This window comes from Pinus tabuliformis, chromosome 6 (assembly GCF_031772625.1).
Source record: "Pinus tabuliformis cultivar Carrire ecotype Pingquan chromosome 6, CPIR1, whole genome shotgun sequence".
NCBI classification, from domain to species: domain Eukaryota; kingdom Viridiplantae; phylum Streptophyta; class Pinopsida; order Pinales; family Pinaceae; genus Pinus; species Pinus tabuliformis.
The window spans coordinates 526,915,690-526,929,733 of NC_142292.1; the positions used below are offsets into that span (position 1 = coordinate 526,915,690).

At 39.2% G+C, this 14,044-nt stretch overlaps 1 protein-coding gene across 4 annotated transcripts in view; it reads left to right on the forward strand.

Moving 5' to 3' along the window:
* Positions 1-9,658: 9,658 nt before the first annotated feature.
* LOC149259613 (nuclear transcription factor Y subunit A-7-like) overlaps positions 9,659-14,044 on the forward strand; it is a 72,471-nt gene continuing 68,085 nt past the window's right edge. The window contains exons 1-5 of one of the 4 annotated variants that reach the window (XR_016257745.1): positions 9,659-9,888; positions 10,445-10,592; positions 12,580-12,710; positions 13,001-13,093; positions 13,342-13,512. Coding sequence is in view for 2 of the 4 variants with exons in the window: in XM_089418826.1 (XP_089274952.1) it covers positions 10,565-10,592; positions 12,577-12,710; positions 13,001-13,093; positions 13,342-13,512 (426 nt within the window). In the remaining 2 variants the exon portion in view is untranslated. Of the gene's footprint in view, positions 9,889-10,444; positions 10,593-12,576; positions 12,711-13,000; positions 13,094-13,341; positions 13,513-14,044 lie in introns of all 4 variants that reach the window. The other 3 variants (XR_016257743.1, XM_089418835.1, XM_089418826.1) reach the window with 3 other exon arrangements.

The following is a 14,044-nucleotide window of genomic DNA, read 5'->3' on the forward strand; positions in this document are numbered from 1 at the left end:
CACTTTATTTTCTTTTATTCGACTTATTATAAAATATATGATAATTTATTTACAAATGTTTACATTTTGAGATCCTAAGGTCATTGAAGATTACATGAGTGTTTTCCCTTTCATTAAAAAACTTAATCAATTCCATAATAATTTGTTACATGCCCAATATTTAGCTCTATCGATGGCCTATCTTCTCACACCATTATTTAGGCAAACAGGAAGAGACACATGGATCCTTTTGATTTTTAAAGGAGGAGTCACCTGCAATCCAATGCTCAAATTATGTTGATAATACAAATTCACTATGACATATTCTAATTTGACTTCGTATCTAAATAGAGACCACTCCTCCCATATTTACTAATGAAATTTTGATTTGGCTTTATAATATGTAAATTTCAAATTAGTACTTCCATATACTCAACATTCGGCAATGACATGAGGCCTCCCACTTTTCATGATGTTTTATCATGCATTGGTGGTCCTTCCCGGTGTTTCCCCTTGTCTAGGACTAAATGCATTAATGTGTTTTATCCCCTTGTAAGGTCCCTTGTTCTCTTTGTTTAGACCATTAATTGTTTGTGTTTAGCCTTCTTGGTTTCCTTTCTTGAACATACTCTTCCTACTTGGATCAACCTCAACATGCATGCTTGATTTGACCGCTTTGTTAGTTGGAGATGTCGTTGGGAGGTTTCCAACATTCTTAATTCCATTTGAGGCATACAGAAAGGTTCACTAGATCAAGTTTGATCCCCTTTAATTTTCTTCTTGGGGCATGCAATATGTATAGGAGTTGTCTTTAGTGCGACTTTTTGGACTTTTTGGTGCCAGAATTCGGTGGAAAATTTTGAGGTGAAATCTTGATTTGTGTTATTTAAAATGGTTTTTTAAGTGTATATATGGATTCAGCACCCCGAAAAACCCCTAGGGCACTTCAATTGTGCAGGGGTTACCCATTAAGCTTGTGATTTCAATAAATTCCTGTCGGATTTTAGATAAATTAGACTGGAAAAGCTTTCAAAAAGTCACACTAAAGACAACTCGATATGTATATTGTATGGTCCATCCACCATTATCTCCCATAGATTTGCAAAACCCATAGGTGAGAGACCCCATTTTGGGCCAAAATCACGTAGATGACTTGGGAAACCTACATTTCCTTGGTCAAATTCGTAGATGAATAACACAAAATTGTGGATTCTACCTAAACTTATTTGTCACTCCCTTAATGTGACCAATTGTTTCACTGTATATATGCATCATTCTTTTCTTTTTGTTTGGACTCTTCTCTTATTCTCTAAAGCACTAAAATTCCATTAGATTTGTGATCAAATGCTTCCTAACTTCATTCTCAAACTCTCAGGTTGCTCAGACCCAATATCTCCATTAACTCTTTTATAGTAAAGAATTTGCCTCATAATTTTATGCTCCCCATTAGTTTGGCTTCTTCCAATTATCACATCAATTGGTTTGTAGCCAATGTTTCCTCAAAACTTCTTCAATATCACCCAAGGGAGGCACCTTAGAGTCATGGGAACACTTCATATATCATATTTTATAATATCTTTATTGCTATTTATTTGATAGACATTGTATTATGCACATATCACTCTATTTGAGAGGTAGTTTTCCAAGTATTTTGAATGAGAATCTTGGCATCTTGGAATGTAGTGTGAGGCTCAAATTCTCGCAATTATTTAATAGGTGTTTTAGGTCTTCTTTAGCTTAAGTAGCATCCATGCTTTCCACTATTTTTCTATGACTTCATTTCCTTTCGTGATCTAAAAACCGATCATCCTCTAATACTTTGCAATTTTTAATAAATTTGGGTCTTCAAATGATCACATAACTTATTCAAAAGTGAATAGTTAAGTTTTAAATGAACTTAAAAATGAAACAAAATTATATGAAACCCAACATGATAAAATTGAAAATGAGAACCACCAAGTGACAATGGAGTTCGTCCAGTGTGGACTACGTCTCCGGGCCCTGCTTCAATGTCTAGGCCACTTTATTGATCTCGGCAACAAAAAGAGTACATTATAGATCTTTGATTCATAGGGTAAACCACGTGTAAACTTCCTTCTAGTGTAGCATTGTTTCTTCTTTAAATAAACATTCTCCTTTAGAGAACTCTCAGTCACAAGTTGGCTCACTTCAGCAAATAAATGATGGCGCCAAAAGAAAAGGACTCTCTTACTGAATGTGGCAACAAGTCCGCGTACTCTTTATGAGATCAAGAAGCACAAATCCAACTACTTCATAATGAAGTGTCAAAATAGTCTTTTCCCACAATCATACTGAGAATCGACTAAAACTATCTGCTCTAATGAAGAAACAGTTGTTGCAGATGCGTCCGAAAGGCTCGAAAACCCCTGTCTAGGCTCTTTCTGTGCTAAAAAAAGGTCTCCATATGGCCTCGAAAAAAAACAAAAATGATTTTTGACTACAACGCAGAAGGACTTGGCTCTGCAAATTGTTCAACATAAAATGCTAAAATCACAAAAATATTGTTGTCATTGCGTCCATAACACCCAAAAGCCCTTGTCTAGGCTATTCTTGGGCTCAAAAAGGCTAAAAATGGCCAAGATAGGCCTCCTTCCTCCTTTCTCTACGATATATCCTACAAAATGACAATTTCACATGTTTTTGGTGTGAATCCTACCTCAACTGGTGCAATATGTCGAATGGTTAGTTGGATGTCGCAGGCCCAACTACCACCCCTTTTCATGGTCATGTGGCACATCATATGGCTAAGGGTGCGGGCCAGAGACCACACGCCCACTTGCACTCTACCCCTGGTCGCTTTGGTTGTCATGTGGCCATAGGCCAAGGCCATGCGCCAACCCCGGCTCTAAGCCCTCCCCCTATGGTCACTGTTGAGTGTATGGGACTAAGGGCCAGGCTAACTGCCTGCCCCCCCACCTTCAGCCACGATCATGTGCACTACCACTTAACCAAGGGCTAGGGCAATGTGCCCCGCCCCCTCCTTCAAACATAAAACCACGACATTTTAAATATAAAATTGCCACTATGTATTAATAAGCGGCTTTGGTGGTTTAGTGGTTCGGTGGTTAGTTTTTTGAGGTGAGGTTGTGGGGTCAAAACCCCCCGGGTTAGTCAACTGAACCAATAAACTTTTGGCACAAAACCCGAGGATGGTGTGGCGCCCTCCCATTGAGCCATGTGGCACCTCCTAATTGGTCCACACAAAAACACAATAGCCAATAAAATTCCACCACTTGTCCCTGTATGATTATGCCACATGTTAGCACGTGATTGGCCCATCTATCTATCGTACCTGCACAGTCACCTGCTAATGTCAACGCCATGTCACCTATATGGACTGATCTGTGTGGATTACTATCTCTTTTCCCATAAGATAATGCTTCCACTTCTTCACAACTTGCACCATGGCATAGAGCTCCTTATTGTAGGTAGGGTAGTTAAGGACTACCCCATGAAATACTTCAGAATGGTAGCATACAGGCCATCCTCCCTGCATCAAGATAGCTCCCATATCATACCCACTCACATTTGTCTCCACTTCAAAGGGTCGTTGCAAGTTTGGTAACGCCAAAACTGATTCTTGACTGATCTTCTTCTTTAACTCCTCGAAAGCCCTCTGCTGACCTTTTCCCCACTGGAAACTCTTCCCACCTTCTGTTATGGCATGGAGCATTGCTGCTACCACTGAAAATGAGGCTATGAATTTCCTCAGGTACAGTGCTACCCCAAGGAAACTGCTGACCTCAAAAAAATTAGTGGGCACAGACCATTTCATGATGGCTTCCATCTTGGGAGGATCTATCTTTAGCTCTCCTCCACTGATCACATACCCCAGATACACCAAGGACTGCTGCGCAAACTCACACTTCTTGAGATTTTCTAGTAGTTGGTGCTTCTTCGATGTTTCTAGCACCTACATCAAATGTGAAATATGCTCCTGCCAGGTAGCACTATATAGCAATATATAATTTAGATAGACAATAACAAATGAATCTATAAAAGGGTGTAGTATATAATTCATTAATCTCATAAACGTAATTGGTGCATTACATAGGCCAAATGGCATGACTAACCACTCATACAAACCTTGCCTGGTTTTGAAGGCGGTCTTCTAGGTATCTTCTTCTTTGAATCGAACTTGGTGATATCCAAACTTCAAGTCCAACTTGGTGAAGTATTTTGCTTGCTGTAACTGATCCAACAAATCATCTATCTTGGGCAGGGGGTATATGTTCTTGAGCGTGATTTTGTTCAACACCCTGTAATCTATACACATCCGCTAAGTCCCATCCTTCTTCGACACAATGATGACGGGTGACCCACATGGTGATGTACTTGGTCGAATGACACCCTATTCCAACAACTACTGCAATTGTTTCTTCACCTCAATTACTTCTATAACAGATTTCCTGTACAACCCAATATTCGGCAATGGGGAGTCTGGCAATAGTTGGATCTCGTGCTTCACTTATCTCTTAGGTGGTAACCCTTTAGGATCTTCGAACATGTCCCTGTATGCTTATAATGACTCCTCCAATTGTTGCTTTTGTTTCTTAATACACCTATCCAGGGATGTCTTACCTCTTATTGACTCCTCTTCAAGCTAACTTTCTCGTAAAAATACTAAAACATACTTCTTGTTGGAGTTGATCAATTTCTTGGCTTGGTTGGCACTTACTAGTGAAAATTTCAACTTGCCTTTGTGCGTGTTGATGATGAACGATTTTCCATCCTTAACAAGCTAATACTAGTTGGCTCTCCTCATGAATATTGCATCACACATGTACATGTACAGACTCTCAAACATAACTCCACATACATAAAGGGGGACCACATCTAGATCTAATTCATCAATAAAATCAACACTGATAGCAAATCTAATTTTGCATTGTTTAGTTACCTTCAACTTTGCATCCTTATTTACCCATCCTAGTGTATATGGGTTTGGATGATCATGAACTTCCAACCCCAACTTCTTGACCAACTCTATTGCAGTGAGATTTAACTGCAATCCTAAGTCAAACAAAGCATCAATCTTTGTCTTCTTGACCTGTATATTTATATGGAAGTATTTGGTCATTTCTTTCTCTTCTTGCTACTAAAGGCTACTTAGATTCACCTCCTTCTGCATTAATGTACAAATGATCTTCTCATCCACGTCCGAGTTGCTTTCAACTTGGTTGTTCGAATATGTGGCCATGAGATTATTCTTCTTATTATCCTTTTTCTTGTTCTTCGGGTTTAGCTCTGGATGCAACTTCCAACACTTCTCCTCTGTTTGGTCATCAATGTTGCAGTGGTTGCTAGGATCTTTGCACTGGTGTGTTGTGGCTGTCATATTCTTATCTTTTCCCCTTTTTTGCTTCTTCTTCCCCTCCTTAGAAGCATCTTGTTGCTCCTTCTACTTCGATCCGCTTGATTGCACTCTCTTCAAGCCTATGTTCTCCAGGTACTGTGCCTGTACACAAGCTTCATCCACCGATTTGGGCTTGAACAACATCACTTTCTGACGCAAATGGTGGTGCAGACACCCCAAATACTTAAGGAGTACATTTGGGTTCTTTGAAGAGATGCCCAACATTATAACCATCTTTATGAATTTCGTGGTGTACTCCTACTCACTTTGGCCTGACTTTTACCTGAAGTTATGGCACCCGATCCATTGGTCCTCACATACCCAATGGTATAAAACTGTGACTTAATGAAGGTTTTGAAATCTTCCCACTTAGTTATTGGAGGTTCTCCCTGCAACCTTAGGGTTCTGTGTGGCTTTCCCACCAAGTTAGTGTATGACCCTCTAATTTCAGTCACGCGAATGAGATCTTTTGCCCTTCCTTGATTTGATGGACGCTGAAATAAATTTCCAGTTGTTGCAACCAATGGTTCAGCTTCAGACCATCGATGTCATCATGGTACAACTTGAAATTGGCTTTTGCTTCCATTGTAAACAGGGATTGATTCACAACACTTGAACTGGGTTGAACTTTTCCGAGTTCTTTCTTTGGTTGGTTCTTCGTTTCTTCCTGATATCTTGATCCCCCTTTTGATTTATCCTCTGCATTCAAACTCTCACCTCTACAGATTCACGAGGAGGTTTGCATTGTGGTTTATATCCACGACTTGTTGTTCCAATTGCGAAAACCTCACCTCTATAGGATCACGAGGGTCATTTACAGATTCGTCGGTCATGATTAGAGTTTTATGATTTTTAACCCCACCGACCTAGATCCCCTTCAAACTCCACAACCCAAAGAAACTCGCTCTGATACCCATATGATCTGTAACTACCATGGATATTCCACTAGACAGTTCGTCTTAACAGATCTGATAATATTATATTAAAAAATTGAGATTCTATATTATTACAATTTTATTAAACTTTAAGATATGTAGATTTAACTGTAATTAGTGAATGCATGCAAATGGAAATTATGCAGAAAAATAGAGAACAAACAAAAAATCTCACACACACATAAGAAATAAAATATGCTCTGGGAAACCCTTTTGGGAGAAAACCCAACCGAAAGGTGAGGCTGCTTCACTCTCTTTCTCTATTTGGAAATATGGCTACAGGTGCAAAGAAGTAAGGCCTGTGGCATGCTACAATGCACAAATCCTCCTTATGTGCTCTACCTTCTATCCCTTTTGGCTATATTTTCTCATCTATGGAACATAATGCTCTCGAAAGAATGGAATGCCTCTTCCTCATAGTGGCTTGGTTACAACACAACTCGATAGCCTACTAGTGGTTAAGTTTGACTACATCAACTCTTAACTAGAGTTACAATATAGATTTTTCTAGAGTCTTTTACATCACAATCATGTGGATAACCCATTTTCCATGAATAATGGGGGTTGACGCGACATCCTCCTTAATTATAGGTGTGAAAACAGGACGGATAACTTCTGAGTGGCATAACTTTTGCATACAGACTCCAATTGACACGCTTCTTGCGTTGTTGGAAAGATCTTTGTGTGTAGAACTACTTAAAAGGGGTGGAGCCAAAGTGGGAAATTTTTGCCCCCAAAAATTTCATTTGATGCCTCAAAATGCTCTTGAAAGGTTTCAGGCCCCGTTTCGCCAAACTGGGTCCCGTTGGTAAAAACAGTCCCATGAGCTGATTCCTCCACTTTTTCCACTCCGAATGCATCTAACTCGGATCAGGCTAGGGGTCAAGATAATTGCCTACCCCCTCCGCCTTCCGCCATGGTCATGTACACTAACACGTAACTAGGGGTTGGGGCCACGTGCCTTGCCCCCTCCGCCAAACATAAAACCACAACATTTTAAATATAAAATTGCCACTATGTATTAATAAGCAACTCTAGTGGTCTAGTGGTTTGGTGGTTAGTTTATTGAGGTTAGGTTGTGGGGTCGAACCCTTGCTTGGTTGGTCGGTCAATCCAACAAAATTTTGACACAAACCCTGAGGGCCATGTGGTACCCTCCCATTAGGCCACATGGCACCTCCTAATTGGTCCACCCAAAAACACAAAAACCAATAAAATTCCACCACTTGTCCCCGTATGGTCATGCCACGTGTTAGCATGTGATTACCCCATCTGTCTGCAGTATCTGTGTAGTCACTTGCTGATGTCAACACAACGTCACCTGTACGACCTGACCAACAGCAGCTCGGTCAACCCTACAAGTTGACTTTTTAGCTTTTTGCCAAAAATTCCAGAACACGATAACTTACACATACGGTGTTAGATTGAGGCAATTTAAGCGTCATTGGAATCAGAACAATGAGATCTACGATTTGGCGCATGTTTTAAGTGATTTTGAGCATATTTTTGATCCACTGGATTATTTCGTTCTTAGGTAAAACACATAATTTTATTAGAAGATAAATCTTAATTACTTTCTACTCTCTATTTTACTTTCTCATTGCTACGAAAATCCTAGAGAATTAATCAAAATACCTTATAAAATCAATAATTCATATTGAAATTAACATTCTTTTTCATTTTTTTTTTTAAACTTAATTGCTAAAGAAGCAATGAACAAGCATGTTTGAAGCGTGATTATTAAAGCATTGATGAAGAAGCATTTGTTTTCTATAGAAAGCAATGGTCCAGATGCAATACTATGTGTGTGTGTATATTAATGTACCATGGATGCCATTTCCATCTTCACTAATGTACAAATATGCATGTTTTCATATGTTTTGCAACTAAGTTGGCAATCAACATGCCTCTATGGAATATATATATATATACTTTGAAAGGGGGCTTTATAATTGCCATTGAAAGCTACTATAAAGGGGTTCTAAACCCCCCTCATAAGTTGCTATGAGGGGGGATCCTAATACCCCTAAACTATACTACGCGGGGCGTTACTAATGAACCAAAAGTTGCTGCAAGGGGGGTTCTTAATGCCCCTAAAAGTTTGTACAAGGGGGGTTCATATCTCTTCAAAAAATCCCCATAAAAGGATGGACTTTTAGACTTGATTCTTTTAGGAAGGATTTTTAAAAAATCCCCCCCAAAGGTCACTTTTCAAGGGGGGTTCCAAACTGACACCAAAAGCTGCTTTTTAGGGGTGGTTTGCAAGCGCCCCCAAAAGGTGTCTTTTGTGGAAGTTTGGCCTGTTCTGGGGTGTGTTGTTTAGGTTGGATCAACCTTTTCAAGGTAGGGAGGTGCATTAGCTTGAGGAGTATTATCCTCCTTTTCTTCAATATTTTCAAGTGGAGAATGTCACAGGTGGGTGAGCTTCTAGGAGCACTTTCCCAGACCGAGGTTAATTTCCTTAATCTCCACAACATAAACATGATAAGTTACTTCCCCTTCCTCCACGTGGACTGGGTCCCACATAATATTTGAACCCTGTGATCCATGACTTACTCATTATACAAGAATTTGGGCTTTCCACCTTGTTGACATACACACCTATAATGGTGGCCTACCATGCCACATCATCCCAGGGATTTGATCTCGGTAGGTCCCTCTTGGTCTTTCAAAGAAGGTGATATCCCATGAATTTTAAAGAAAGATTATCTTTCTTTGGCAAAGGAAGTTATAATGGGTGTGAGAATGCCTTCTTCTACAACGCTGTTTCACCGTGAAAGACCATTTGTCGCGAATCCTAAATAAACATATATTTAGACTTAGTAAATATTATTATTATTGTTTTTTTCTATCACTTTCTCTTAAATTCTCATTTCACAACAACTATTTATTTTTATTAACCAACAAAGACTTTAACACAATGACCATTTTTATTTATTTTCATTAACAAACAATAACTTTACCAAACTAACCCTACCCACACTAGATTGAGCTAACCCCTAACCTTAGTGCTATAAGCTCTATGCTTCCTCTACTCTTAAAAACCAATTCTTGATAATCTACTAACCCTACCCACAATGGATTGAGCTAACCCCTAACCTTAGTACTATAAGCTCTATGCTTCCTCTACTCTTAAAACCAAACCAATTTTTGATAATCTTATTTTTTTTCTCCTTAAACAATCCTTTTCAAGGTACACCATTCACCAATTTTGATTAGCTAAGAATATTAAATATCAAATTAAAAGAAAGAAACCACACTGGCCTAACAAGCGATTTTGTCCATCTTTTCATCCTATGAGACGAGAAGATTTAATGTAACAGAAAGACGCCAAGTAAATTGAAGTACCAAGCAATCGAGATCTGAATTCGTGAAATTAGAAACAAGAAAGCGAGGTTTACCCAATCCTACAATACATAATTCACAAACACAGAGGGGTGGGGCCATCCAAGCATATTCTATAAATATTGGGCTTTGGTTTTAGCTCCCTCTCCTCCCTTCCCAAATTTCTGAAACTTGCCATCTGTTCCTTCCGGAGATCGGCAGATAGACACAGGAAGCACCAACCATGACTTCAGTTCCCAGGAGACTACGAAGGTGAGCAGCCCAACCCTCGTTTTTTCCGTCCATTTTTTCCTTTTCACTTCCAAGCTGTTGTTTGGCACAGTCCATAATTAAATTTGAAGCCTTAACTGCTTAAACTTGGAGCAGATCAAACTGTACAGAATTTGCTTTTCCAACTGTACAGTCAGGCGGTTCTGTAGTTTGTAAGTTGTTTTGTTTCTTGTAATTGGTGGCTAAGACTGATCCAACCCACGGACATTGTAAATTTTTGTTTTGGGCATCAAGAAAAAGTCCGCCACTTCTCAGGTTGGTGAGGTAAATTAAATTTCTTTGTACATAGATAGTATGGAAGCCAGACAAAGGGCTGTTCCCCATAGGATGCTGTATTAGGACGAAGTTGGGTATCAGTATCCGAGATTTTGATGATCATTACAATATTTCAGCTTTTGACGGAACAGACCCTAAGTTTCACGTTCCATGTTAATCGCTTGGATATGATAATTCATGACGTCATATGCTTATTTATTTTATAAACTATTTTCTTCTGCTTAATTTATTTTTACCAGTTAAATTTTAATGGCGGTGGCAGGGAGGAATGCAAAGCTGACGCGTAGCTCCGTGGAGTGTCTGAGGTAGTCCCAAAGAAACGCCCTTCCCCTGTTCGAATCCCTCTGAGAAGAAAAATAAGTCGTCAAACAGCGAGTAATTTATGATGCAGAACATGACTACAAAACTCGGTGCTCCTCTAACTGTCTCCTGTTTTTAATTTTCAATTTAGCTCTGTGTGGGTTTGCTGAGAGGGGGCTATTTCGGAAATGGGCTTAATTTATTTTCTGGCAAATTGGAGTAAATCATGAGATCAGGCATCTCGGCAGTCAGTTCATAATGCTAAAAAGGCTGGGTCTGTAGGCGTTTTATAGGGAGATTAATTAAAGTAAATTATATTTGACAATATGATTTAAGATCGGATTGTAAAGTAACGTCGTGAATCTGCAACCTTTATTCAAGGTTAGGGTAGCTTATCACTAATCCGATAGTCTACACTAAATTAAGTAAATAAATTAAGAAATCCGCAGTCGAATTTACTTTTAATTGGAAGCTGAACCAACTGTGGTGTGGAAGGTCTTGCTTGGGTTTAACCTGAATCACTTTTCACTTCACTGAGAAGAGGCTGTGCAACAGGTAGGCGGCCTCATAAAATGTCCATTCACAATCATTATATGTAATAACGAGTACCCAATCCTTTTTGCCGATGGCATACTGTTACTGCCACAGTTTCCCGGAGGCATTCTGCAGACGTCCGGGCGTTGGCAAGTAGGATGAGAAAGCCACCACTTTTTGTTTTGTTGGTAGTTGTATTTCTTATAATTCTCTCGGCCTTGTAGGCTGAACACTTGTTGCTGATTATTGATGGTCATATTATATGGCCTGATTATTCACAGCGGCATCAGTCTTATAGTCCTAGGATTCCTTTGGCCAGTTGAAAATGATGTCTCTCCAGCTTTCTGTTGAGTCAGATCACCATATCTCTCTAGGATTTAGAGGCTCCGACCGCTTCAGGAGGTTGAGCCTCATAAACACTTCATCTTCAACATCCCATCTATCATCTTCAAAATATCCATTTAAAGAAGATTTTACAGTCTCTACAAGGTCTCAGGGGCCATTGTCCTCTTTCTTCAGTTGCCCTGGCCAGAGATGTTTGGCTTCTTTATTAGAGAGACAGCTACATTCCCACTCTCATCGTTGCATGGGTTTACTAGAGGCCCTAGGCTAATCACCTCTTTCGTTTGGCCCATCGCAGTAGTATGGGGAGAGGGCAAACTATTAGTAGATGCCATGAATATTGGGATGGGAAGCAACAGACCAGTCCGACATTGCCCCTTCACCCTCTAGATAGTTCTAGAGTTATGCAGAGATACACGACAATCCCCCTCCATGTCTAGTCCAGGAAGAATGTCTCATTTGGTTCCTCCCCTTCACGAGTATGTCAACCTCGGATAGTAGGAGAGCCATTCTGAGGTGCTTCTAAGTTCTTACAACCCTCCTAGTTAGTCCAAATACCTCCTCTCGTTCTGTGGCACTCTCCCAACAACATAATAATGTTTAGTATCGGGGAATCTACTGTGATCGACAACATTGCAAACTCTTCCAGTGACTGAGAGTAGCTTCATTCTGAGACTAGTTCCCATTTTTCCATGTGTTTATTTAATTCTAGAAAATTCTCTTATACGTTGTACAGGGTTTCCTTCGTTGCTGAAACTCTTGTAATCTTTCCCTTTTTATCTTCATGCATTATTGTTGGTCTAGATTTGTTACTTGTTTAGGAGATTCGTTATTTGTTACTGACAGTATTCTTGAATCCCTTTGACCTTTCTTTGGTCATGAGTAGACGTTACTATAATTTATTTTATTTCTATCTTGGTTTGATGGGCAACTTGTCAACCCTGCCATTCACTGATGTGTTGGTTGTAGAGGTTGTGATCCTTTCTTTTTGGATGTACTCATTTATCTTTACTCTTTAGTGTTGTTATCAAGTTTGAAACAAGTTATATTCACTTCATCTTTTAGGAAAAAAACACATTGATGTTTTTACTTCATCATTACATCTTTGTGGCCCCGATGATGGATGGAGTGTTCACCTCAAATGTTGGACATTTCATAATTTTCTACACAGTTCACCTCTAGGAAAGTTCATCATTGATGTTTTGTTTTGATATTCAGTAGGCACTGAAAGCAGTCCATCAGATGAGCAACAGAAACAGCCACTGCACCAGCAGCAGGTTCCGCCAACAGGCATATCACCTGCACATGCAGAATTTATGACACGACAAACTCAACTTGAGCTAGGACACACTGTGAGTTATTTTACCTAACCAGTTATCAATGTACTGCATTTTCCTCTGGGCTAAATTGACATACTGTTAATGCTGCAAGCCATGTGAAATTTACCTAAATGGATTGCTTATAAGGAAGTGTGGTAAAATAGGATGTTTGTTATGGATAACATATCCAATGTGGAGTTCAATTCATCAAATGTATTTGGATGGGCATGAATTGAGATGCTCATCTAGTACAATGAAGTATATGCCAGTTTTGTTAAATATTTTGGATCTCAAATTTCTGACAATGCTATCTCATTTTGAAGGGAACTGATACTTTGTGGCAAGCTCGAACTGCATATCTATATCCTGATCCCTTTTATGGAAACTATGTCGCAGCATATGGTGCACAAGCCATGGTATATTATATTTGGCTGAATCACGAGTGATTTTTGTAAATAGTTTGGTTGATTGGGTTGAAGTCAGTGGTTGAGATATTCTGTCCACTTATGCTTTCCCTGCAGAAGTTGAATTGTGGTATTTGCATGCCAAAAATTACCCTCCTGGCATTTTGTCATCTTTATGTTTTAGTATGTTACAAAATCAGCTACTTCTAAGCAAAAGATTATGATTTATTGGAGTTTCCTAAATGATCAATGTTGTGTAGATTCCTCCTCATATGCTGGGGGTGCCTCAAGCTGGTCTTCCATTACCACCATCAGATGCCGTTGAGGAACCTCCCGTCTATGTAAATGCGAAACAATATTATGGAATTTTGAGACGCCGACAATCACGAGCAAAAGCAGAGTCTGAGAACAAGCTGGTAAAGTCTAGAAGGGTGAGTTCCGTTATCTTGTTTTATTCAGTTACTTTTAGAGCAAGAATACAATTTTCTTGGTGGTGCAGTTATTGTTTTAATTATGTTGGGCTTGGTTTCACATAGGATGTGCAATCACCAAGGTGCTAGAATCTATTTGAGCTGTTTTTTGGGTTTGTTTACTGTTTTCTTATAATGGTAACATGATTCTAGTCTCCTGTTGCCTTTCTTTGATAGAAAACATGAACCATTATTAATTACTTCATGGGCTGTCAAGCCATGAATGAAAACTCTTTTGTTTAGACCCTAGGGAGATTGGCAAATATTTCATAACTGCTAACACAAATTCAATGAAGTAGTTGTTTGTAAAATGTGATCGCTTGGAATGTGGAAATAGGACTTCTCTGGACTACAATATCAACAACATAATTTTAGGAGAGTTTGGAGTGGAAGGTTTGCAATCAAATTGTTTGCACATTGCCTTGATTTGGTAATCATACTCTTTAATAAGGTTTGCTTGTTGTAGCTCTATAATTTGTAGAGATTGTTGTCC